The 25,399-nt window shown below is 46.6% G+C and overlaps 1 protein-coding gene across 2 annotated transcripts in view; it reads right to left on the bottom strand.

The window, feature by feature from the left end:
- Positions 1 to 264: 264 nt before the first annotated feature.
- Positions 265 to 25,399, bottom strand: part of LOC147607951 (protein LAZ1-like) — a 66,199-nt gene continuing 41,064 nt past the window's right edge. For both annotated transcript variants that reach the window (XM_086790094.1, XM_086790095.1), the window contains exons 9-10: positions 3,801 to 4,049; positions 265 to 1,144 (exon numbers count right to left, since the gene is read on the bottom strand). In XM_086790094.1, coding sequence (XP_086646220.1) covers positions 842 to 1,144; positions 3,801 to 4,049 — 552 coding nt within the window. In that variant the 3' untranslated portion in view covers positions 265 to 841. The remainder of the gene's footprint in view (positions 1,145 to 3,800; positions 4,050 to 25,399) is intronic.

Here is a 25,399-nt window from a genome sequence, read left to right as displayed (position 1 = left end):
AAGACCTACATCCTTGCGACAATCATTGTGGAGACATAACTTGTTCATCCTTGTGCTATTGCATTTCATGCAACTTCGTTTGTCAAAGGCCATTCGTGCAGTCTTTGCTACATTGACTTTTTCTCTCTTAGCTTAATATGTTATGAATGCATAAAAGAGCCTTTCATAAGCCTTGCCAATAGCGTATTAAATCTTTCATTTGCTTAGTAGGTTCATAAACTAGTATTAATATGAGTGAACAAGAGATCCTGCCGACACAGCACATTACCATTTGAAAACAACAGCAATCATATTGGATGTGTATAAGCCAACACTCATTTCAACAAGAGACTCCATAATGCCGTGTCATTCCCATGACGTGGTCCAAACACTTTCGTTTGTAGTTCTCCATGACATGGTGCACAAGAAATATAAAGTGAGGATATTTGACTTGTGATGGGTATGATATGAAATCTACAAATAATGAGGCAGTGAGAGATCACTTTTAAGGTGTGACCTGTCCAGCTGAAATAATTTGTCCATTTATGTCACTTCAACCTTGTTTCACTCTGATAAACAAAATCCAATGCTCCTGTGCTCAGTTATTTTACTTGTTGAGCCAACCGACAGAAGAATTGACACTTTTAGTAGATTCATTCACTTAAGAAAGAGATGGCATGAACCACAGCAGAGAGAGCATCAACCTCTGTCCTGAAGCATCTTTGACAGACTACAGCTCTGCTGATCTTTCAATATTTTTAATGTACACCCAGTAAAAGACGAAAACTGACAGCTCAATGCGAGAGCTGGCGCTGCTGGGCTTTGGATAAAAAGAACACGCGTGCATGTTCCGAAATCTTTCTTACTTGAATGTCCAACGGTGACCTGATGCATGATAACCACCCAAGCCTTGATCACTACTCTCCCCACTGCTGTCTGCTGTCCTATATGTGTATGTGTACTTCTTCATCTTACGTTTTCCGGTTCCACTATCACTTACACTCCCAATCAACAAAGGGTCATCAATTCCTCTTATGGTTGGAAGCCAAGTGTCATCCTTTACTTGCTTTTTCTGGTCCCTGTGCATGGTTGCTTTCAAGCGACCAAACCCTTTTTCAACTGGCTCCCGAACTTTTCCTACGGTGAACTTCACATCATTTATAACCTAAAACAAAAAAGCTGCAATGTTAATGTTTGATGAATAAAGGCTTCTCTAAGAAAGCCTTATCTAGGGGAACACATTCACCCCAAAAAAAGAACTGCACTGAAGCAAACCAAACAGCCAAAGACAAACCAAACAGCCAAAGACAACTGTAAACAGCAATGTGGTGATTATACTTCTATATCCTATTCAAGCAGCTTGACCCTGATCGCGATGAAGTAGACAAATCAAATGAACATGTGACCTCAGCAGCATGAACATGTCAACTCAACAGGCTTCAGACTTGTGGAAAACAGAGAGCAGCAGTGGCAGTAAAGGGCTTTATAGAACGCAAAAAGGGAATATGAAGAACTGTAAGGCGGCCTCTGTCTAAGCGACATGAGGAACAGAAATTATGCAATTGTAGACTTGAACCAGCATAGAAGCACTCACAGATGCCTATTCTACTGAACGTTCTATTACTGCTGTTCACAAACTGCTCATATTACAAGCTGCCAAAGTGGATCTGCTGATTTCCACAGCAGGCCACCATACAATCGCTCCAGAGGGAAGCTGCAGGGTGGTGGCTTGGAAGCACAAGTGATTGGGAGGGTGGGCAGGTCAGCCAACAATTAAACTATCTGACCTGCATAAAGGAGTCCACACCTCTCTGCCCTGGCCAGATGCTGCCCATTCAGGCCAGCCTGCTGCCCGTGGGACTTGCCTGTTGGATGGTCTACCAACTTGTCCTGGCTGCTTCCACGTGTGAAGTGTGGCTATCCCAGGCAGCCTGTCCCTGACAGAGCCTGAAGCCTACAATTCACCTAACCTAGATCATTTGAGAGGTGTGACATGCATGCGCATGCTCACACAGGTAGTAACGTAATTGAAGAGCCAAGAAATGCCCATGAGACAGTGTAGTGCACTGTTAATGAAATGCTGTAATGGGAAATGCCTTATGCATCCCCAAAATACCCTTTTTTTCCCAAAGAAAATCAATTAGTAAAAAAAAGAAAACGTCGAGTCAAGAACGAACAAGTCTACAACCCTCTAAGGAGGTAACACATACAAAACAACACAATAGAGGGGGCTGTGACATTAGTATGAGTTTATATCAAGATGTATCAAATCCGGAATGAAGACAGAGTTAGGTGTTTGAAGAGAGCTAGATATTGTCCATGGAAGGTGATTCCATGACAGATCATTTGACAAAGATCACGGATTTCATGGAGCAACTGCTTTGGTATTGATGGGGTCATGGAGGATAGACAGTTGGTGTCTACCACTATAAACTCCTTGGCATCCTCATATTTGCATTTTGTGACCTCTCTCAATCTCTCTTTGAGAGTCCCTATCACCTTTGATGAGTCAGTGGCACCCTTACTTCAAGAGAAGCAAACAAGAACAAATCTGTTGGCCTCTCGTGGTGGTTTAGAACATGCGTTTGTGGATGAAGACAAAGGCAAAGGCAAAGGCCAAGTCAAATATTCAACTTCCGGTTCTAGTGGCAAAAAACCCACTAAGGCTGATTCTGACGAGAAGGGTGATGCGTCCAAGGCACCCAAGAAGAAGTGCAAACGCCATTATTGTCATAAAACAGGTCGCTACATTAATGAATGCAAGAAAAGGCTTGCAAATGAGAAGAAGAAAGACTCGAGTAATATGGTGCCATATGCCTCTAAAGCCAAGTGAATACAGCATGCCAATCTTGTCATGACAAAGGATATGTAGGATTGGACATTCTTGATTGCAAAGGAGTTGGATGACTCTCCCAGTGTCATTTCTACTTCTAGCCATGACATGTCTCTTAGTGCTTCTACAGAGCACTTGATTTGGTACATTGATAGTGGTGCCACCAGGCACATAACATCCAAAAAGACATGTATTCAGTTACTTTTGAACCCATTGTGACAAGTGCCAGGCATCTTAGCTTCTTATGGAAAAGAACAACTCCTCCCAAACAGCACTCTCCGCAACTACAACTCGAGAGCCTGAGCTGCTGAGCATCAATCATGAAAACTAAGAGTCTACTTGCGAGAGACCCTAGTGCACCTGTATCCAAAAATTGCTGCAAATTGAGGCCCCGTTAGGAGCATAGATAATGAGGCAGCATACCCTGTTTCCCAATCAAGAGAATCACTTGTTGATCTCTACTCGGGACAGTGATAAATGCTAGGTGCTGATGTGGCGAATTGGCCAAGTAGGCATATAAAGAGATCACATGCCAATCCCATGTGTTTGGCATTAATTTTTCGGAAGAGGGGGTGGGGGGGTAGAGAGAGAGAGAGAGGATTGCTTCCAAAAGACTCAACAAAGAGACCTTGCCTCTCCCCCACCTTTTCTCCAGCTCCATTCACACATGCCGAGCAGTCTGCCCCCTTTAAAAAAAACTTCCTGAATGTGATCTTGCAGGGGATTTATTCAATGCCAAGAATCAGCTCATTTCTCCTGGAAACTTTTGCCACACAAAGGTTTTGAAAATAAGCTGTACCAACAAAGTGTTTCTTCCCAACACTTGTGAGTGCCTATTGTTTCTGATACAACTATACTAACTGATTCCACATTCATGTCTTTTTGATCAGCACAAAATTCCAAGCCAATAGATCATCAAGAGGAGCAAAAACAACAAACAAACAATGTAGAACTGTCATAAACTTTTACTTTTGATCCAAAAACTTACATATTCGCCGCCTTTGAATACAAGATCATGCATGCTTTCCTTCAAACTTGTTCCGACTTCTGCAATCTCAGAATATGGCAGCCGTTTGACAGTGGGCCGTTCAAGATCTTTGACCTCTTCCGGATCAGGAGGAACGTCGATTGCAGCATAGTCAGACAAAACCGACACACTACCGCGCTTTTGTGAGCCCATGAGTTGATAAGGTTTTGCAGGAAGTACATAGACGTGACCGACAGCAGCAAATCCCATCTGCACAGATAGCATTTACTCTCAGTTCTCTCTCTCTCTCTCTCTCTCTCTCTCTCAAATGGTGCCAACAGGGCTTCTGAGCACATTTAGGGTTTCTGAGCACGATTACAGTTTTCTCATTTTCCAAGGCTAGTAGCTCTCTCTCTCTCTCTCTCTCTCTCAGGCAAGTCAGGCAGTGCACACAAGAGCCTCTCCCTTTCCCCGGTGTTACCGTAGACCAGGCGGTTCAGATGCAGTGAGCTAGGTGCCCAAGACCTACTGGGCTGCATAGGCACTACGCCCGTCAGTCTAGGAGATGCTCCGGCGATACAGAGATGCCCACACAGGACATGTGGACATTGATACCTTTTACTCAGTTCCTGAGGATGATGATGAGACCTCTCCACCAGACACCCTAGCTTGATGTTCCTTGGACCTTGGGTCATCGTGCTATTGTATTCCTGAGGATGCTACTTGTATTTGTAGCTTGTAGTCTTTTTTCCAGTGTTTTATTTTTCTGTTTTACCAGGATCAGTGTAAGACTTGGATACTTCGTAACACCTTTTTTGTCTCATAGCTCTCCCACCCACCTGGACAGCCCATATCATCACACCCATCCATAAAGCCGGAGATCCCATGGACCCCAACAATTACAGGACTAATATGATTGGCCACACACTGGATGGGTCAGTACTTGAGATTGGGCTCGACACACTAGCAGAGAGACATGGGCATAGAGCATCAGGGCAGGCGCAGGTCCTTCTCCACTTTGGATCACATCTTCACCCTCCGAGCCATCAGAGCATGACACCGATGGGTTTACTGTTGCTTTGTGGATTTTCGCAAAGCATTTGATACGGTGTCTCGAGCCAGACTACTGCAGAGACTCCAAGATTTGGGGGTATCAGACATGATTTAGGGGATCATGGCATTATATGGCCCAAGAGGATTATCATAGGATCTCTAGTACCATTGGAGTGAAGCGAGGATGTCCACTGTCTCCCACTCTCTTTGGCCTCTACTCAACGAGATTTCAGCCTTCATTGATAGAGAGGGAGGAGGCGTATCCCTTGCAGGCATCCTTGTTTCCATACTACTTGGATCTCACAGTAAACCTTAGGAAAACCAAGGTTATGGTCTTCAACACATCCCTCTTTTCACATCTCGACTCAATTTCACCTACATTTGCAGCCCAGTGGAGATCGCACACTCATATGTGTACTTGGGAGTCACTTTTACAAGACTGGTCTTCTCGATGAGCTATGCTAGAGAGGCTAGACTGATGTGAGGGTATGCTTCTCTTGCCCATTTCCAAGAGCCCAAGACCAAGATTTGACACCTTGGTCACCCCAGCATTGATGTATGGAGCACCCTTTTGGGCACCTAACCTTACAGCGACCAAACATCGAAGATAGAGAGGCCTCAGGTCATGATGGTCTCCCATATAATACGCAGCAAAGCATCAGTCCCACATGATATTATCCTGGCAGAGTTTGCTGCATCACCCATGGTAGTAGAGGCACTCTTCCAGACAGTCACATTCGTTCACAAGATTAGTGTCATGGCCCCCTGGAGACTCCCATGGCTCACCCTACAGTACTCCCAGCAGCTAGCAGCAGATGGGCACAAGTCATGGTATAGCCGAGTATGCACCTGGTTCACAAGGCAGGAACTCAGGATGGATCACCTCCCCCCGGACTCCCCATTCATCAGGCTCTCTCAGGATGACAAGAACCGAGTGATCAGATATGATTTATTGGGACTATACATAGAGGATACCTGGATCACAACACATGAGCCACACTCACACAAATGACAGTACTACATGGATACTTTCATGAGGCTTGCAATGGATGGTTTCATACTGAGGTCACATGCCATGCGGATTGCAGTGGGCCAATTGCAGGTGTCATCACACCGCCTGAGGATAGAGACAACGAGAGCAATGCAGATACCTCGTGAGGAGAGGATATGCTCTCTGTGCCAGCAGGAGGTTGAGTTAGAGGAGCACTTCATATGCAAGTGCGGTGTATCAGAGGAGCACTTCATATGCAGGTGCAGTGTATATTATGAGATTCAAGGGAGGTTTCCTTGTCTCTTCAAAGAGGGGTTTGGACCCTTATCCACAATCATGGATTACCCAGATCAACAATGCCTAGGCCTCTTCCTACTAGAGCTTCATCACCACAGAGACTCACTAATTACGGAGTCGAGACCCCATGGGAGACATCCACCCCGGCCCCAGGTGACCCATCACTCAGCTCTTCCGACCACGAGAAGACGCCCCACCAGCCATGGATGACATACCCACAACCTTATCGAGCCACACATTCTCAAGTGCCTGACCCCTACCAAACCCCCCTCTGGTGTGACTCTAGACCGGACCACGGCACTACTACAAGCGTGACATCCCAGACTCCCTAGACCTCGCTAGCAACACAGACATCAGCCCCAACTTGAGGAGACCTCGGAGAGACACAAAGCCACCTTCCCACACTTGGCGGATCTATAGAGCCTTCTACAGGCTATCCCCATGCTCGATATCCTTGATGGCCCCTTCCTCCTACCGCCGCAGGGGCGGGGGGGGGGGGGGGGGGAGGTGATGGTGTAGCTCCATAGGTTGTATGATGATGATGGTCCCACTTTGTATCATATGACCCGGATTTGGCATTCCCAGATCATAGCTCTAGTTTTTGTTTTCTTTTGTACCATGATGAGATTACATGGACACTATTGTATCACTTTTGGTCTCATAGACCCACTGGGTCTTTTGAAGACGTTTAATATAACTTTCTTTCTTTCTCTCTCACCATAGGAAGATCTAGGCCATCATCGCAGGACCTTCTCGCGCCAGCTCAGTTTTACCACCTTGAGCACCATGTCACAGCAGCCCATGAGGAATGTATTAGGGTGATATGAGAGCTCTCTGCTCATGTACCTAGATCAGATTTTAAAGTTCAAGATTTTTGTTATCTTTCTTTATTACTATTTTGTACCCAGGATTATTTACCTCATGGATATGATGTAACCTTTTGGTCTCATAGGTCATTTTGGCCTTCTGAAGATGTTATCCATTAGGAGCTCCTAGTACCGTACTTTTCCTCATAGTTATTTCAATTTCAGTTAGTTGTTTTTAGCTTTTCTTACACAGACATTGTATCAGATCCACCAATTGTTGTAACCTTTTTGGTCTCATAGGTCATTTTGGCCTTCTGAAGACGTTAATATATCATTTCATTTTCTCTCTCTCTCTCTCTCTCTCTCTCTCTCTCTCTCTCTCTCTTCAGATGCCCAACATATTATGAGATTGGGGGAGATTTCAGATAGAGCAACCGTAGGCTGCTTCTTGCTGCTCCAAGTCACAACAGGACTCCCCAAAGAAAACATGAAGCCACTAGTAGATCTTCTATCTGAGATACTACCAGCCCAATCAGCATCTGTGTACCCATGTACACATATCTCTGTCCCAGTTTCATAAAATAGTCCACAATGCAAAGTAGACCTCACATACCTCAGTATGCGTCTCAATGCATCCAAGTGCGGCTTCCAAGGAACCTGCATAAACTGACTCACCAACCCAATAGCATGGCCTGGTGATCGTCATGTAGATCAAGCTTTCTACTATGCGCCTAAACATAGTAGGATCCTTCAAAATCTCTCCTGAATCTGCACTCAACTTGCCATTCTGATCCAATGGCACTGAGATAGGCTTACAGCCTGTCATAGAAAATGCGGGGAAACTATGGTAAAAATTTTATTATAAAAAAATGATTAATTTTATGCATAATTAATTTTTATGCTAAAAGTGAAATTTTAAGCATTCTCATGTCATAGAAAATATAGGAAAGTTATGGTAAAATCTTTATCATTGGAAAATGGAATTTAGGCATAGCATATTGATCCCCCTGCTACTTTATGCAAATGACATCATCCTCCTTTTAGATTCAGCCGATGGGCTTCAAAGACATTTGGATGCCTATCGAACATCCTACAAGGCTGCTACCAATGCAACACCCTTTAGTTTGACCTATAGTACTCAGGACTTTTGCACTCAGTGGGACCTCACTGTTAACCTTGGTAAATCCAAGGTAATGGTTTTCCCTTCACATCCAGATTGAGCTTCACATTCAGAGGGGATCCTGTGGAGATTGTTTTATCCTATGTCTACCTTGGTGTCACTTTCAGTGGCCCATGCTTCCCGCAGCATATGCCAGAGTGACACGGGAATATGTAGCCTTGAGCTTACTTGAGCAGCAATGCTTCCAGGCACATTTCCAAGAGCCCAAGATGAGGGGTTATCTCTTTGACACCCTCGTCACACTAGCCTTGATGTATGGAGCAGCCTTCTAGGGGCATATTTATCCGATGAGAATTGGCAGCGAGTTGAGAGGCCCCATATCATGATGCTCTCCTGTATGATCCGCAGCAAACCATCAACCCCACACCAGTTTCTCCAAGCAAAGTTTGCTGCAGCCCCGATGGTGACCAGCCCCGCATAATCTGTCAATGAAGCTCAAGATCTCATCAATGTAGAGGCCAAAAAGAGTGGGTGAAAGAGAGCAGCCCTGGTTCACCCCAATAGTGCTAGAAATCTCCTGTGACGTACCTCTTGGGGCTCTCACTCATCTGATGAGAGACTCGAAGAGGGCGATGATGCTCCAAACCATGGCAAATGGGACTCCTATCTCCTGTAGACGTTGTAGGAGGCGGGCTCCGGGTACAATATCAAAAACTTCGCGGAAATCTACAAAGTAGCATTAAATCCTCTAATGTCGTGCTATACTCTCCTCGATGAATGGCACGGGGGGTGAAGATGTGGTCGAGGGTAGAGTAGCCCTCCAAAAGCCTCCATGTCCTAAGGCTCTACATCCATCTCTCTCTACAAATGAACTGGGCTCTGCCTATTATCACTGATCCATAGAGTTTGGCCAATGTGAGGCCAATCATGATCGTCCTATAATTCTTAGGATCAAGTGGATCTCCAACTTTGAGGATGGGGGTGATGGTGTTAGCGGACCAAGAGGGTGAGAATCCTTCACAAAGGGCTCTATTGAATATGCAGGCTAGTAGGGGCACCATGGTATCATCAGCATGTGAGATGTACTTGGCAGTGAGTCCCTCATGATCCTAGGCCCACCCATTACATAGTCTACGGATGGCCTTGAGAACCATGCCCTTTGTGAAGAAAGTGGAGGTGGTGGGGCGGGGATCTGGTGGTGGGGGTAGAGGTGGCTGATGGGGGATATGATGGAAGAAGCGTGCATAGGAGTGCCATGTGTCCGGGTAGGTGATAGGTGTGGGGGGGGGCGATGTTCTTGGAGTTTCGTCCAGGCCTCTTTGTAGTAAAGCCCTAAGAATGGTCAGTATAACTCATCCTCTTTCCGAGCATAGACCTCCCATTTCTTGCGTTGGGTGAGGGATTGAGAAATCCATTGCACTTGGCACTTCGTGATTTGCCCAATCCGTACCTCATGCTCAAGATGGGATCGTGTGGCTCAGCATTCATCATCATACCAATAGTTCTGGGGCATGGAGCTGCAAGGTGGCTCTGCCACATGCAGATGAAAGTAGTAGTGGCAAATGTGTGGAGAATGGTGTTGTGATGTAGGGCAGGTGGGGGAACAATGGAATAGATGTCGCCGACGTAAGCAGGGTCAAGCTTGTGATCAAAATGGACCTGGGTGTAATGTGAGATGGGGGGTGGTGGCAGGGGGACGGGTGGTGTGTAAGTAAGAGTGAAAGAGAGGTAGGCATGGTCAACTTCAGAGGGAGGTGGCAGGACGGAGAAGTCAGGGGGAAGGTATGCCAAAGTCGGAGATCCCATAAGTAATCCACGGTCCTGGTAACCTCTTGAGTAAGGAAAGGAGGTGAGGGCATCTCAGGAGGGCCATCGAGGCATCCATTTATAGATAACAAGACCATGTGCAGCTCCCAGCTCTAAGAAATGTCTCCCATACACTTGACCTCCTCAATGATCTCCATACCCTGTGTTAGTGATGTCTAGCTCCAGTAGTCTGATAGGGTCATCCAGATCAAGTATTGAGACCTGGTGAAGCCCTGCATGACGTTGAAGTCCCCGAGAAGGAGGACTTCCCCCAACTACGAGAACTCCATAATATCGCCATATAATGGTAAGTACGATGACTGGCCATGCTCTGCGCCATAAGAAGTGCAAAATAACACACGGCAATGTCGATGACACTGACCCTAGTAAGCTATAGCCGCACCCAAAGATACCATGCATCCTCCTCCTTCCGGACGATGCTCAGAATCTCTCAAAGGTGGGGTCTAAAAAGGATAGCTACCCCTCCCGAGCCACGTACTCCTCCTAATGTGCGGGTCTTGCCTCGGAAAACTAACTCCCACTCATACCCGGCTATGTATGGTAAACCCCTCTCAGGGCTCTGATTATTCTCTATATAGAAAATACATCCCTCCCTATTAGAATCTTGGTCAAACCTCATGAATTCGACCACAGGGTGCCATTGCAGTTCCATATTGCTAACATCAAGTGTTTGGTCTCATAGATCCCGCGTCCCTATTTGGGACGGCGCTCAGTGATAATGACCCTGCCATCTCTGTAGGTAGCCCACTTTCTCGCTCTATGGGTCTCATGAACTGTCACCATTGCCTCACACCGGGGTGCCACCTTTGGTGGGTGAGATCATCCCTTGAGGACAGCCCATCTATCTATGAAGACGTGCCGCTCTAGTGGCGCACAATCTACACACACACTTAAACTATTAATAATATTAAACAAGATGAAATGGCACAAAACCAAATAAGATAGCAATGCAGAAATTTAAATGACACTGCAACCCCTTTATAATATGATTATATTATCAAGGATTTCTCAAGATACAAGTTTCATGGGCATCACATGCCAAATTTCCAATGGCATCCATGCAATGAAACATTTTGCAAACATGTTTTGTCGAAGTCGAGGTTGATTCCACAGCTTTTGTCGCGAAGAACCTCACTCCCCAATCCCCAGTGTCTTGCCACAAGCAACTATGCTCCACTGGCATCCACACACAAGCATGTGTGTACCAGGCCGAGTCATAGAAGACCTTAATGATCAAGCACGCATATGTAGAGTAGGTAAAGAGAACTTGAGGAAGCTCTTACCGCTAAATTTGCAAATGTTTGAGAGAAGAAATCAACTTTTGATCAAATTGTCGGCGATAGAAATGCTCCAAAAAAATTTCAGTAGGTACATTTCCAAGAGATAGCAACTGAAAAGGACTCCCAAGCGCTGGACAACAGTGTAGCACTCATTTGCCGGCTGATCCAAGAGCTGGAGAAGCAAGAAACCATGCCAAAAAGTATGTGTGTGGACTGGTTACGCTGAAAAATGTCTTCCTTTTCCTCCTCATGAAGAAGACGCCAATTTCCCTACAAAGAAGGGAGAGGAGAAGTCTTTCCATTCATAAAATGGGTGGCCATTGGGCCACCTCAACAGGAGCCACACCTCTCCCATAAGTGGAGAGGGTGCCGAATAAGTTGTCCACACTCTTTTATTTAAAAGAGCGCCTGATTTATGAATGTTTGGTCAGCCGCCATTGATAAGTGCCCAAACTCACTTATAAGTTGTCCGCCCAGTCTTTGATGAAGTGTGGATGCCCAAACTCACTTGTAAGTTGTCCGGCCGTCGTACTTTAATAAAGTGTAGACCTCCAAAGTAGCACAATGAGCTATAACACAAATAAGCTTAAACAAAGAGTTTAGAGTCACACCTATCACCTGTCTACTGGAAAGGTCAAAATACAAATTCACGCACACAGTACACGAGAGGGGGTCCCCTACCCGTAAAGTACACACACAAATCTTGCAAGCAATAAAACATTTCACGCAAAAACAATTCCAGGCATGCAAGTATGCCATGCAAAAGAATCTATTGGTCAATCTCCCTTTCATTTATCTTGTAGCAGGCGGTCATTCAGGCAATGACATTACGCCCCCAAGCCAACCGAAATACCGTAATCTGGATATGGGCGTGAGCCAAAATCCCCAGCCTCTCATATCTAGCCTACTGGCCCTTGGTGTAGACATCAGTCCCCTACCATGAGGTGCTAGTCCACATGACCCTTGGCATAGACTTAAGTACCTTGCCACAAGGTGTCATGTCTACATTATGGAGCCCGTCCATAGGTCCGGAAGCATAGAGAATCCCCCAACTTCTATAAAGTTGAAAAGCTTCCAAGTATGCTTTTGGGAACTGCGGATACTCCTCGAAGTATACCTCATCCATCCATTTAGCATCCATGGGTGAATAATTCTTGAACTTCACAAGGTAGCGTCTTTGAAGTTTGCCACATGCAAGCTTACGCTCCTTGTGAAACACAATCTACTCTGGCTGTAACACGTCTTCCAGCTCATCCAACTTCACGTGGATCTTCCATAACCAACACTGTAGGCTCCAGTCCCACATATTTGTGCAAGAGGCTTACATGGAACGCATTGTGTATATTTGGAAAAGCCAACCGAAAAGCCACTCCATTGCTCTTTTAAATGACTTTGAATGGGTCCATAGTACTTGGTAGAGAGCTTAGGGCACATCCCCTCTTTTCCAAACCTCTTTCTAAGTCTGACTTTCTCAAATTTAAGCAATACCTAATCATTAGTGCACATCCCCCGTTTCCATAGTCTGGGTTTCTTGAATTTCAACAATACCCAATCATTTTCTTTGATGTCCAACTGCCTTCTATGCCTATCTGCAACTTTTTATGCTTCTCTTGAGCATAGTAACCTGGACCGGCGGAAACGGTCGGTTCGGACCGGGTTGGAAACGGTGTTTCCGAGTTTCCGCGAGGTCGAAAACGGCAAGAAACGGAGTTTCTTTTGAATTTATTTTAGACATGTAAAAAACATGCATAGAGACATCCTATTAAATAAACTTATGTCAAGAGATGCAAAAAACATGCATAGAGACCTCAAACAAGACACATCAAGTGATGCCAATACATCGGGCGGCACATTTTGACATAAAGCGACATCTCTGCTCGGGACATGCCCCAAATGGTCTTTTATCCGAATCACTGAACCTGTTTTTTCATATCCACAAAAATTACATTTCCACTTGCGAGAACCCCCACCTCCAACATATCCATCCCCTTTTGTTGCATACTGCCAATAGGGATCTGTAGGCATAGTGAGACTTGAAAGCACTTGCCCTCGAGAACACTTGCCCTTGGAGGCTTGGGCTTGAGCCTTGAAGCCTTGAAGAATGGGCTGCCCGGCAGCCACCTGTGAGACTGGAGAGCAAGCTGCTGCAGAGTACATGCCTTGGGGCCTTGTGGGGGCAAAGGCTTGAGCCTTAGGGCCTTGGCCTTGAGCCTTGGGCCCTTGTGGTGATACGCGCAGGGTTCGCAGAAGCGCAGGAAAGGAGGAGCGAAATGAAAAAAACGCACGTGGCCCCCCCGTTTAACCTGCAAAAAAAAAATGTACGGAAACGGCGTTTCCGCCGGTCTGCCGTTTCCGGAAACGGCCGAACCGTTTCTAGGGGGCGGAAACGCCGTTTCTGGTTACTATGCTCTTGAGAACGCTCAATGGCTATCCACACCTGTGCAAAGGCAATATCAAGGTCCCTGACAAATTTATCGGCAGCAAAGATCTCATCCTTTGTACGAAGGATAGGTGGCAATACCACTTTTCCATACATGATCTCAAATGGGGCCTTTCCTAAAGAAGCATGCACTGTGCTACACGGCTGAATTTAGTGGTTAGATCTGTATGGAGACCAAACCAATGCTGCCACCAAGTAATGCCTTCCCGCGTGACGTGTGGAGCCGCCAGATGGACTTTGTCTTAAGGATCTGTAGATTGCAACTTTAACAAACGGAAAATATGCAACAAATTGATCTATAAATTGTGCGACTACAAAATGATCACACTTACCATCATACTTATTGAAGTTCGATTAAGCTCGTGTGTCTATGGTTGATGGAGTGGTTGAGAAACTTTAACCAAGTGCCAACTTGGGAAGGGTTGCCATAAGACTGGCCTTCATGGTTGCAATGTTGGAGTTGCATGGCTTCCCAATTGAGCTTATGTTGAAATTTCAACGCTACGCGTTTTGCTTGGCGTTGGTCGGTCTTTAGCCTCCCTGCATTTGGCTTTCTCTATCTATCGTTCCTCAGCAGGTTCCCATCTTCTTTGTTGCTCCATGACAAGAAGCATGTGTTGAAAATTTTGGGGACCCTGCTCTTTCTTTTCTACTTCTTTTGCATGTTGTAGTTGTAGCCTGAGTAACTTGTTTTGCTTATTAGCTCTTGAAAGAATATATTTGCATGGTCTAACAGGAGAAGGGATGCAGGATGTATTATGCACGGTTAGATCGATTTTATGTGGATGATTGGGTGCTTGACAGAGGGGGCCATACTTTTATTGTTGCGGGCACTTCAATATCGAATCATTGGGTCACAGGTTTTCACTGGGATACCTTTATCCATGACCTTAAGACTAGATTTCTCCCTCCCCAGTATTTGACCAACCTAGCATATGAGTTCTATGGACTCCGACAAAATGGGTCACCCGTGCTTTAGTTTTCCGGGTAGATCGCTTGGAAGGAGAGGACAACACGGTTCACAACCATCACCTACAGTCCGCCATTGCCATCACAAACCAAGAAGGGTTGTTTTTTGAAACCTGCTCAGGAAGAATCACTTGTGTGGAGATTAAAACAGGATTCGAGTAAATAGAACGGCATTGGTTCACATCTATCGCCATCCAAAGTGAACCTGCTCAAGAGAAAGAATCGCTTGCGTGGAGATTAAACGGGATTTGAGTCGACAAGGTAGATCGCCTGGAAGGAGAGGACAACGTGGTTCACAGCCATCGCCTACAGTCCAACGCCATCACCATCGCAAACCAGGAAGGATTGTTTTTCGAAACCTACTCAAGAAGAAGAATCGCTTGCGTGAAGATTAAAACAAGATTCATCATTAATTTTTCGCAAGACGAGCTCACCTCTCTTCAGCACAACATTGACATTGAGGTAAAGAGCACCCTTGTTGCGAGGGTTTATGGCTCCCACCCCTCTCGTTCGCAGGCCCATGAATGGCTTCTAGCAACTCTCCCTTCGGAGCTGATTCTAGGATACTCGTTTCATAGTCACAGGGGACGGAGGGGACGGAGGCTTGGAACGCCGGGACGGCGAATCGGAACGGCGCAGGAACGGGGACGGACGGACGTCCCCCATGAAACGTTTCTCACAGGGGACGGCGCAGGGACGGGGACGGTAGAGAGCCGTTGCGCCTGCCGTTTTTGGCCGTTGCGCCTGCCCGTTTCTAGCCATTTATGGCTGTTGGCTCTTTGAGGCTTGGCCCTCTCTCTCTCTCTTGCCCTTGATGCTTTCTTCTCTCTCTCTTGCCTATCTATATAAGAACAAGCCTCTACAAGGCTACAAGCACACACAAGTTCACAACTCTCAAGGCTCAAGCTTCTTCTCTCTTCCAACTTCCAAGTTCCAAGCTCGGGCCTAGGCTCTCACCTCTCCCTCAAGCCTCTTGAGTCTTGACTCTTCCAACTTCCAAGCCTCTAGGCTCTCTCTCTCTCTCATTCCTCAAGGCTCTCTCTCTCTCTCTCTCTCTCTCTCTCTCTCATTCCTCAAGGCTCAAGAGTCAAGCCATCTTCAACCATGGCATCCTCCTCACGTGCCGGGGCTTCTCGTAGAAGGACAACGGGATGGACATGGTGGGAGGAGGTTAACTACACCACATCCGTTCATGTAGGCGGTTCTCGGCCATGGGTATGCAAGCTTTGCCCGTACCGGCGAACGGGTGGCGCTGACGAAGTGCGAGTCCACCTCTTGCATGAGAGTGGGCATGAGGTGAGGTTTTGCACGAATGTCACGCCCGAGAAGAGACAGGAACTTCTTGACAAGCTTAGCGTCTACGAAGCGGTCGAAGCGACAAGAAGGACACCACGAGTGGCCGTGGATCCCGCGACGATGGGGAGAGGAACTCAAGCCTCTACAATGGAGTCATGTGGTGGATCGGGATCATGCACACCATCACCTTCACCATCAAGTCAGAATGTTACTCCATCCACGACACCGGCACCCTCCATCTCCACGACCTCTCAATCATTACGTGGCCCACGGCAACAATCTACACTTGGGGAGAATTGGAACCCCAAGTTGAAGGAGGAGGTGGATATGGCAGTGGCCCGCTTCTTCTTCCACAACCACATTGCCTTTCAAGCGGCTAGGTAAGTGCAATCGATCATTGCCAATTCATCATTCATGTTTTCATCATCCTAGTCCCCTTCTCATTAGTAAATTACTTTCTTGAATAAGTCGAAATACTTCAAGGTCATGGTTAAGAAGATTGGGGAGTATGGCTCAACCTATATGCCCCCCTCATCCGAGAGCTTGCGCACTACATTGCTCGAGAAGGAGAAGCGCATTGTAGAGCAAGCGGCCGACAACACAAAGCGGCAATGGGAGAGGAACGGAGTCTCCCTCATTGTGGATGGATGGAGTGACACCCGCAAGAGGAGTATTCACGGCATGGTTGGATATTCCCGCGGAGAGATGTACTTCATCTCATCTCATGATGCATCCGGCACTGGGAAGAGCGCGGATGTGCTTGCGGCGGAGTGGGCTGCCACCATGGAGATCGTTGGCCCCGAGCATGTAGTGGGCTTTGTTGCGGATGGGGAGCCTTCCAATAGGGCGGCGGGAGCTATTCTCCAAGGTATGTATGGACATGTCACGGTGTCCTTTTGTATGGCTCATTGCCTAAACAACCTCCTCAAGGACATCGGGGCATTACCATGGATCAACCCACTCATTGAGGAGGCCAACACCATGGTCTCCTTTGTCCTCAACCACCAAAGACTTCGGTATGAGTTCAACAAGAGGTCCTGTCTCTCTCTCCTCAAATATTCCGAGACCCGGTTTGCCTACAACTTTCTCATGTTGGGCCGGTTGAAGGATTGTAGCGGTGCTTTGAGGAGGCTTTTCCTTAGCGACGAGTTTGTCGCCATGCAAGAGTCCCATACAAACACTGGCCAAGAGTGTAGGCTACGGGCGGATGACGCCTCTTGGTGGGAGCGTGTGAAGACCACAGATGCTATGGTGAGGCCCATAGTCCACCTATTGAGGATTGTAGACGCTATGCAACCATGCATAGGCAAGGTCTACGAGGCCATGGATCGCATGATAGAGAAGTTGAAAGACTTCGTGCCTGACGAAGACAGATACGAGATCCATGCCTTGTGTTTAGGAAGGTGGAATTCCTACTACTCTCCATTGCATGCAGCAGCTCTTGTGGTGGACCCAGAATTCCAAGGCAACAAGCAAGAGAGCGACCGGGAGGTGAGCGCTGGATGGAGGATCATCTTGGATCGTCTTGTGCCTAATGCATCGGTTAGGCGCAAGATCAGGGACCAGCTTTTGATGTACAGGTCATTTCATGGCTCCTATGGCTGTCATGATGCACAGGTTGACCGCTCCAAAGTTGGTGCTGCTCTATGGTGGGAGGACTTTGGTTCAGATGGACCGAAGCTGCAGTAGCTTGCCATCCGCATACTTAGCCAGGCCGTCAACTCCTCTTGCTTGGAGCAACTTTGGAGTACCTACAGCCACATTGCCTCTAGGAAGAGGAACCGACTCGGGGTAGAGCATGCCAATGACCTTGTCTTCGTCAGCGCGAACTTGCGAATGCTTTGCAAGAGCGTGACCAAGAAGGCAGATTCCTTCACCGAGTGGGAGATGAGTCAACAAGAAGAGCAACAAGAGGATGAGGTGCAGGAGCAGCATGCCAGTGAGGATGAGACTGAGGATGAGCTTGATGCTTCTTTGGCACAAGCTACCCATGACCATGAGGCGAGCACTTCACGTGGATGATCATTCATGGATCATGATTCATGGGCCTTACTACTTAGCTCTAGCCTCTAGCCTCTAGTCTTCAGCATTTTTTTGTCATTGACTCATTTGAGTCCGTCCATGTATTTTGCCTCCTTAAGGCTTAATCCTGACTCTTGAGTCCTGACTCTTGAGTCATGACTCATTTTGTATCTACTTAATTATTAATATGACTCAAAAGCTTACCATTTTAGTGTAAATTTGTGCTCATTTTGATGTACTTCCAAAGTAGAATAAGTGTAGAGTAGAAAATTTTTTAAAAAAAAGTATTTTTTGAGTGCCGTTCCCTCCCCCGTCCCCGTTCCCTACTTATGGCCGTCCCCCGTCCCGTCCCCGTCCCCGTCCCCCGTCACCGTCCCCCGTCCCTTGTGACTCTGACTCGTTTGCTTGATCGAGGTTTCTTCCAGATGGACTTTCATTCTCTAAAAGCTACTTCTCAAGTTTTGGCTGGCAACCCCTTCCCTCATGGCCCTAGGAAGATTTTCTTTAGTACTAGGTGGGCTTTGATCCAGTGGCAAAGGATCAGCGCCTTACCCCGGTCTCGCTGCGGTTCCCTGCTCTTCCTCGATCTTATTGGAAGCTTTTAGCTTCCATAGGAGCATCCTTTGGCCAAGTTCTAGAGGTACCGGCCCTTCCGAGCTCTCCCGTGTCAGCTTCCGCGGTTGTTACCGCCACTTCTGATGGTGTACCCCGGATCCTTGTTCTTTTTCTTGATCATCAATTATTGACGACCATATTATGCTTCAGAGACCCGACGGCTCTCATTTCCGCCAAAGGATGGAGATTATAGGCAAACCTGACCAATCTCGGATTTGTTGTTGACACGGCCACATTGCTAGAGATTGTCCCAGATCGAGGAGCCATGCTAGGAGGTGGCATGGTCCTACCCATCAGATGCCTTCTGCAATTGCCTAGACTCCAGTTGCCCCTATGCCACGACAAACCACACAACGTTGGGTTGTGGTTAGAGATGGCAGGTGCCCTCGGACCCCATACTTGCCCCTTCACCCACACCCCTACTGGAGCATCCCAACCCTTATGCAGCTCTTGCCTCACAGGATGTTGATCCTTCTTTGGAGGATGAGGCTCTGCAGGCACAAGATTTGGATCCCTCACAGGAGAATGTTGCATTACAGTTACAGAATGATTGCACCCTCAAGGATGATATGTGCAGTTGCACTGTCATGGTATCTCTCTAGATTTGAGGACCAGCCCTCGCTTTTCCCCAGAGTGGGAACGAGAGGTAGGGTTTTCATTGTCAAATATTCACTCCTTTACCTATGCGAGACATACCTCCGTCTCTAAAGGGGGTCCTTCATCAACCACAAGATCTAGTTGTCTCTACTCTTGAGTCCTTATGAGGATTGTCTCATGGAACATTCAGGGTCTTGGGGACTTCGGTAGAAACAAATTGTCAAAACTCAGCTACATTGTGCAGTCACAGGTGGACCTATGGATGTATTGCTCTTGCAAGAGCATAAACTGGATGCTAGTCACTGTGGGAGATCATGCAAGCTTCTCTCGAGACACACCTTTTGGTCACCAACTATTGGTACCAAAGGTGGTGTCTGTATCTCTGTTTCAACTTTGGTCTTGCCTTGCATCATTGGACATGGTGTCATTTTGCCTACAAGAGCGCACTCGATCCAAGACATCTGCCTCCATAGAAGCCACTGCTACAGCTTCATACACACCTCCACCATCAACCACTAATGCTGTACAACTCTTATCGGCTTCAAACTCAGTGCCAACCGTGGTATTTGACGATAAGCTAGATGGTGAGGTTGAGGGGAAAAAGAAAGCCCTTATCCACACAGCAAAGGGACAACAGTTTATTGTCCTCTCGATATGGGAAGCTCTAAGGATGCCATTTCTCCTCAGTTGGCTAAAAAGATGAGTTGTACACTTGTATCCCATCATCTGGACGTAGAAAGGTTCACGCCTTCTCTTCGCGCACATATTTCCCACAACGCTCAATAGTTTGAATTCAAGGTTCAAAAGGCCACATTTCAACCGGACCTCATTGTCTCACCTCTTTTGGGGTGTCATATGATTCTCGGCATTCAGTGGTTTAGGGAGTATGCACCCATTGCTCATTGGAGGCAGGACACTTTCATGATTGTTGATGGTGTTCCTGAAGTCCTGATTCACGGGGATAGGAGCATTCCCGACATCCCACTCATCTCCCATACCAAGCCCAACGAGCCATCTAGAAAATGGAGCCGAATGTGCTTTGATATATGTCCGTAGCCAGCAGCTTGATGTTCAACCAGTAACCCCTTTGAAGCAAAGGATGAAAGGTCTCCTCGCATAGTATCAAGATATTATGTTGAAGAATGATCTCATGCCCCAGCTTCCACTAGTCGTCGTGAGGATCATCGCATTGAGTTGGTCCCTGGGACAAAACCACCTAGTAAGTTTCCCTATCGCCTTGCAAAGGCATTCAAGAGCGAATTGGAGTAGCAACTTTCCCAATTACTTCGAGCTGGATTTATCCTCACCCTTTGCTACACCTATTTTGTTTGTGCAAAAGAAAGACAAGTCTCCACGATTATGCGAGGACTAAATAATGCCCAAAATTGAGTATATCCTTGAACGACGACTCAATGGAGCTAAGTTCTTTTGAAAGATAGATCTCAAAATTAGGTTCGGATCTTTAAGATTGACATTCCAAAAACAGCCCATAGGACTGAACGAGGCCACTACCAGTTTGTGGTGATACCATTCGGACTCACCAATTCACTAGCGACATTCAACAAGATGATGTCTCGCGTCTGTGTGGAACTCATAGCAAAGTGTGTGTTCATCTTTTTAGATGATATACTTATCTTTTTTGCCAATGCACAGCAACATGACCGAGATGTTCAAACGGTCTTGCAACTATTGTGGGACAATGAGCTCTTTATCAATGCAAAGAAGAGCGAGTTTGGAGTAGTGGAAAAGAAGATCCTCTCATCTTCAACCAGCATATGTGTATATCCTCAACAGACCTGGACTTGCAAGAGTGGCTTCATAAAGTCTTCTACAGTGCTATTGGGTCAGCATATGGTTCAACCAGTGTTCGTTCTTCCTCGTCCTTGCATTCGGTAGTCCATAGTCATCATTCACATCATTGTCAAAGTTCTCCAAAGTAATACAAGCAAAGCTCCAACTTGAGGGGGGCGAGGGACTCGGGAGGGAGGCTTTGGTGGGTAATTGGGACCCACTCTGGTATCGACTCTCATCTTTCTCTCTCAACTCTTCTCTTTTAAGTAAACCCACAGGTTTAAAGAAGGCTTTGTTACATGTTACAATGGTCAACCTATTGCATGCTGCATTGGTATCAAAGCTTCAAGTTGCGACCCAACTTAGCTACCCAAAAGTGAGAGCATCTCATGGATGATAAAACTGCGATCAAGAAAAACCACCCACACCTCCACAATGTCAAGAGAGACTTCTTCATAAAGCTTCAAAGAAGACATGGAAGGAGAGATCAACAAAGAAGATGCCACCAAAGAAACACTTTGGCACTTTAGTGAAAACTTTGTCCAAGCAATTTTGGAGCAAAACAGATTACTTAAGCTCCCAATTGAGGCTCAAGAAGAAAAAATAGAAAAAGTGAAAGAGGAAGCTGAAAAAGGCAAGGAAGAAGTCAAAGAAGAATAAAAGCCTAAAGAACTTTCAAAGCTTCAAAGATTGTTCCTCATCATGGAGCAACAAAGACAAAAAGAAGAAGTCAAACAGGTTGAAGAAAGAAGCCCAATGTGATGATGAAATGAAGACCAACAACGGGCAAACCAAGCAACCCGAGAACACCAACAAAGACTTGAACAAGACGCTATGCAACTCCTGCACCAACACTTGATAGGAACTATGTAGGCAAATATGTTGTCGATTCTCCCTGTAGTGGCACAATAAGGCGTGAGTTCCTCCACCGCCCCAACCACCATGAGGTTTCTTATGCAACCCATCTTAGTATCAACAAGAATTATAGGTTGCTAAGAGCTTCCTATCATCGGCCAAAAATGAAGCAAGATGTTATAAAGTTCGTTTACAGCATGTTTTTCTTGTCAGTAAATAAAAGCCAGTAGACAAGTTCAAGCTGGTCTTCTCCGACCACTTCTTGTACTAGCAAGTGATCGATGGGAAAGTATCAATATGGACTTCATCACTTCTTTACCTCGCTCTTCGAAATATAGTACACAAATAATGGTGGTGGTCAACCAATTGTCCATTACCATGGATCAAAAAGTATATTCAAGGAGATTCGCTTGTACCAGATGTTCCAGCTTATGTTCTCGAGATTGACGATGAACACAATATTCATGATCTACTGACTATCCTAAGCACACGTGTACCTCCGCCGATCATTCAGTAGTACTCAGAAAGTAGATGTTTGACAAAAAGAACTCGACAGAAGATTATTACGAACTTCTTGGTACATGGAAAGATGTAGATGAGTCCAATTCAACTTGGCAAAGTGATGAAGATCTACAATGGTACCGTGTGCTGTTGTATTCATGGTTCCAAGTTGGGCCAAAAAATGTTTACCTTAATTTACAAGGTCATGTGTTCACATATACTTACTATGGGGTGTGATTATGAAACCGGCCTCTGGTAGAAACCAAAGTGCGGTAGACTAGCAGTCACCTATCCAATTGTAGTCCAGACAATTAAGCAAATAAACCAGAGCTAGAGTGCTCCAAAACAAAAAGGAGAACGACACCTGTTGGCCCCAAAGCTTGGCGCCCCTTTCGGTATTTCTTTATTCAATTTCAATGGAAAAGCTTAACTGAGTACAACAAAGCCAGTCAAGGAAAAGAAACCTGCATGTCCAATTTGGCAACCCTCAAGACCTCTTAGCATAGAGGATACACATATAGATCTGTGTCCCACAAAAGCAACACACTGTTGTCTCCTCTAAACAACCAAGACAATGCAACAGGGAAGCCTTGAGCACACATCTGGCCATTCCATGATCATAGCCTCAAACTCAGCCAGAGAACAAATCCACCATCTAACTCGGCTTCCACCCTTCAAACTGCCACACCCCTCCTCTCACAAAGGGCCAGAAGAAACAACTCTGAGTACAACAAAGCCAGTCAAGGAAAAGAAACCTGCATGTCCAATTTGGCAACCCTCAAGACCTCTTAGCATAGAGGATACACATATAGATCTGTGTCCCACAAAAGCAACACACTGTTGTCTCCTCTAAACAACCAAGACAATGCAACAGGGAAGCCTTGAGCACACATCTGGCCATTCCATGATCATAGCCTCAAACTCAGCCAGAGAACAAATCCACCATCTAACTCTGCTTCCACCCTTCAAACTGCCACACCCCTCCTCTCACAAAGGGCCAGAAGAAACAACTCTGAAGCAGTCGTAAGCCAGTGGAAAGAGAGAGAAAGATATTCAGCAAGTACACTGATGTCCCTCAGTCCAATCCTCCTCAAAAACACCAGCCCTGAGAGTATAAAGTATGCTGTCCTGAAATTGCAGCCACCCGCCTTTGCCCTCCAGAGCTCACACGAGGGGAAGAGAAGAAGAGAGAGAGAGAGAGAGAGAGAGATTCAGGCTGCGCCTGCTATCTTGTCAACCGCTTGTACGAGTTGTCCCGCACCAGCTGTCCTGTACAGACCTGCACCAGCCGACCTGCGCTAGCTGCCCTATGCAGCTCTGCACCAGCCGACCTGCGCCAACTGCCCTGTAGAAGCCGATTGTACCAGTTGCCCTGCAGCAGCAGCCTGCACCAGCTAATCTGCAACAGCCGCCTGCGCCAACTGTCCAGCGGCCGCCTGCGCCAGCTGGCCTGCACTGCCTGTACCAGATGACCTGCAACAGCCGCCTGTACCAGCCTCACCTGCCGACCTGTACCAATTGGCCTGCACCGACCTGCACCAACTGTCCTGTACCGGCCTGCACGGATCTCTTCAAGGGATCCTCACCCTTCCTCTCCACCTTTCCCTTTCCAAAAGGGAGAGAGAGAAAGAGGGGAGAGAGGCGTGTACCTCCAAAAATGGAGTAGCCTCTCCCCAAATTTATCCATAAGAATTTCTAAGGCCCTAAGGCCTTTTTAAGTTTATTAAAATTTATCCCTAGGGGCCACTTATGCCTAGGGGCCACCCAAGGTTAAAACATTATAAATATTAAATCCCTTGGTCCCCCTTCACACTTGGGGATGTCCACACATGTTACCATTTGTCCGGGCACCCAAGTATGAATCGTGAAATTTTTATCTTGCTCACCGACCACCATGCCCACACTTGTGCTGTTCCAATTTCACAGGGTCATGACAGATTACATAAGCCCACGCACCGGGCATTGTGGTCATTTGGGCTCTCATTCCTTCCTTTTTTTGCTAGGCATCTTGTTTTGGACACTCTAGAGTGCCCATGGCCAGGTTTAAATCATGTGTGGACACCCAAGACACTTGTCAAACTAGTTTGGACGCTTGTTATGCAAGTTTGGAAATTTGGCAGGCAATGCATGCATGTTTTGACACCTCTCCTTCTCTCCCTCTTGGAGCTAGTCCAGACTCCACTTTCTCTCTCTCACCCCCAACACCTGCACAAACCCCCCCCCCCCCCCCCCCTCCAAAAAACAAACATGCTGTCCAAACGGATTTTCCACTGTACCACATTTTCCCCCTTGGTGTTTGGTGCTCCTCCACACTCTCTACTTGTTGCCCCGCTGTTTTAACGCGATAAAACCCTGATTTCGGCAGGCTGCCAAAGGTACCTTGGAGAGTGTCTAACCCTATAGAGCTAGGTTGCTCCGTACTCTTGGTGCAAAGCTGGACTCTCCCCTTGCCTTGGGCTTGGGTGGTGGCTTTGTTTTACTTTTTTTCATTCATGAAACTTGGATTCCAATGCGTGGCACCCACTATCTTGTACTTTCAATCACTCTTTTGCAATATAGTTATTCCTAAAGGGGGGTGGGGCCTAGTGTGGAGTAAAGTGTCATTTTTGTGTTGAGAGAGAGAGAGAGTTGATTTGTTGTCTAAAGTTATTCTCATTAATGGTTATCTAATCACAAGATTAGGGCTCATTAATTCACCGCATTACACACGGGGTATTGGCAGGGAAGACGAGATCTGTAGACTTTGCTCTACGGAGGTTGAGACGAGGAGCATTACATTTGCAGATGCCCTGTGTACTTTCATTAGATTGAGAAGAGATTATCGTGCCTATTCAGACATCAACTTCCCTGACCAGCGCTGCCAAGGACTTCCCCCTAATGGAGCTCAAGAGGCACAGAGACAGTCCTCAGAGGGAGGAGCGCAAAGCCGCAGCACACCTCACAGTTGCCCAGCACGCGTTGCTTCCAGATATAAGAGGGCAGCACCAGATGATGACCTCAAAAGGCACTAGGGAGCAAGGACCTCCCTAGGAGGGTCAGATACCATACTGAGCCGATACTACATGCCTATCATGAGTCACCCTGGACAGAGCCTGCAGCACACCCGTCATCCATCGGACTCTGGTCCACGGCAGCCTTCCAAGCGGCAGCTTCAGATTGA

Source organism: Cibotium barometz, chromosome 54, assembly GCF_041138505.1.
Source record: "Cibotium barometz isolate CiBa-2024 chromosome 54, ASM4113850v1, whole genome shotgun sequence".
NCBI lineage: Eukaryota > Viridiplantae > Streptophyta > Polypodiopsida > Cyatheales > Cibotiaceae > Cibotium > Cibotium barometz.
Note: the sequence above shows the minus strand (reverse complement) of the source record. Positions and strands in the feature narration are given on the sequence as shown.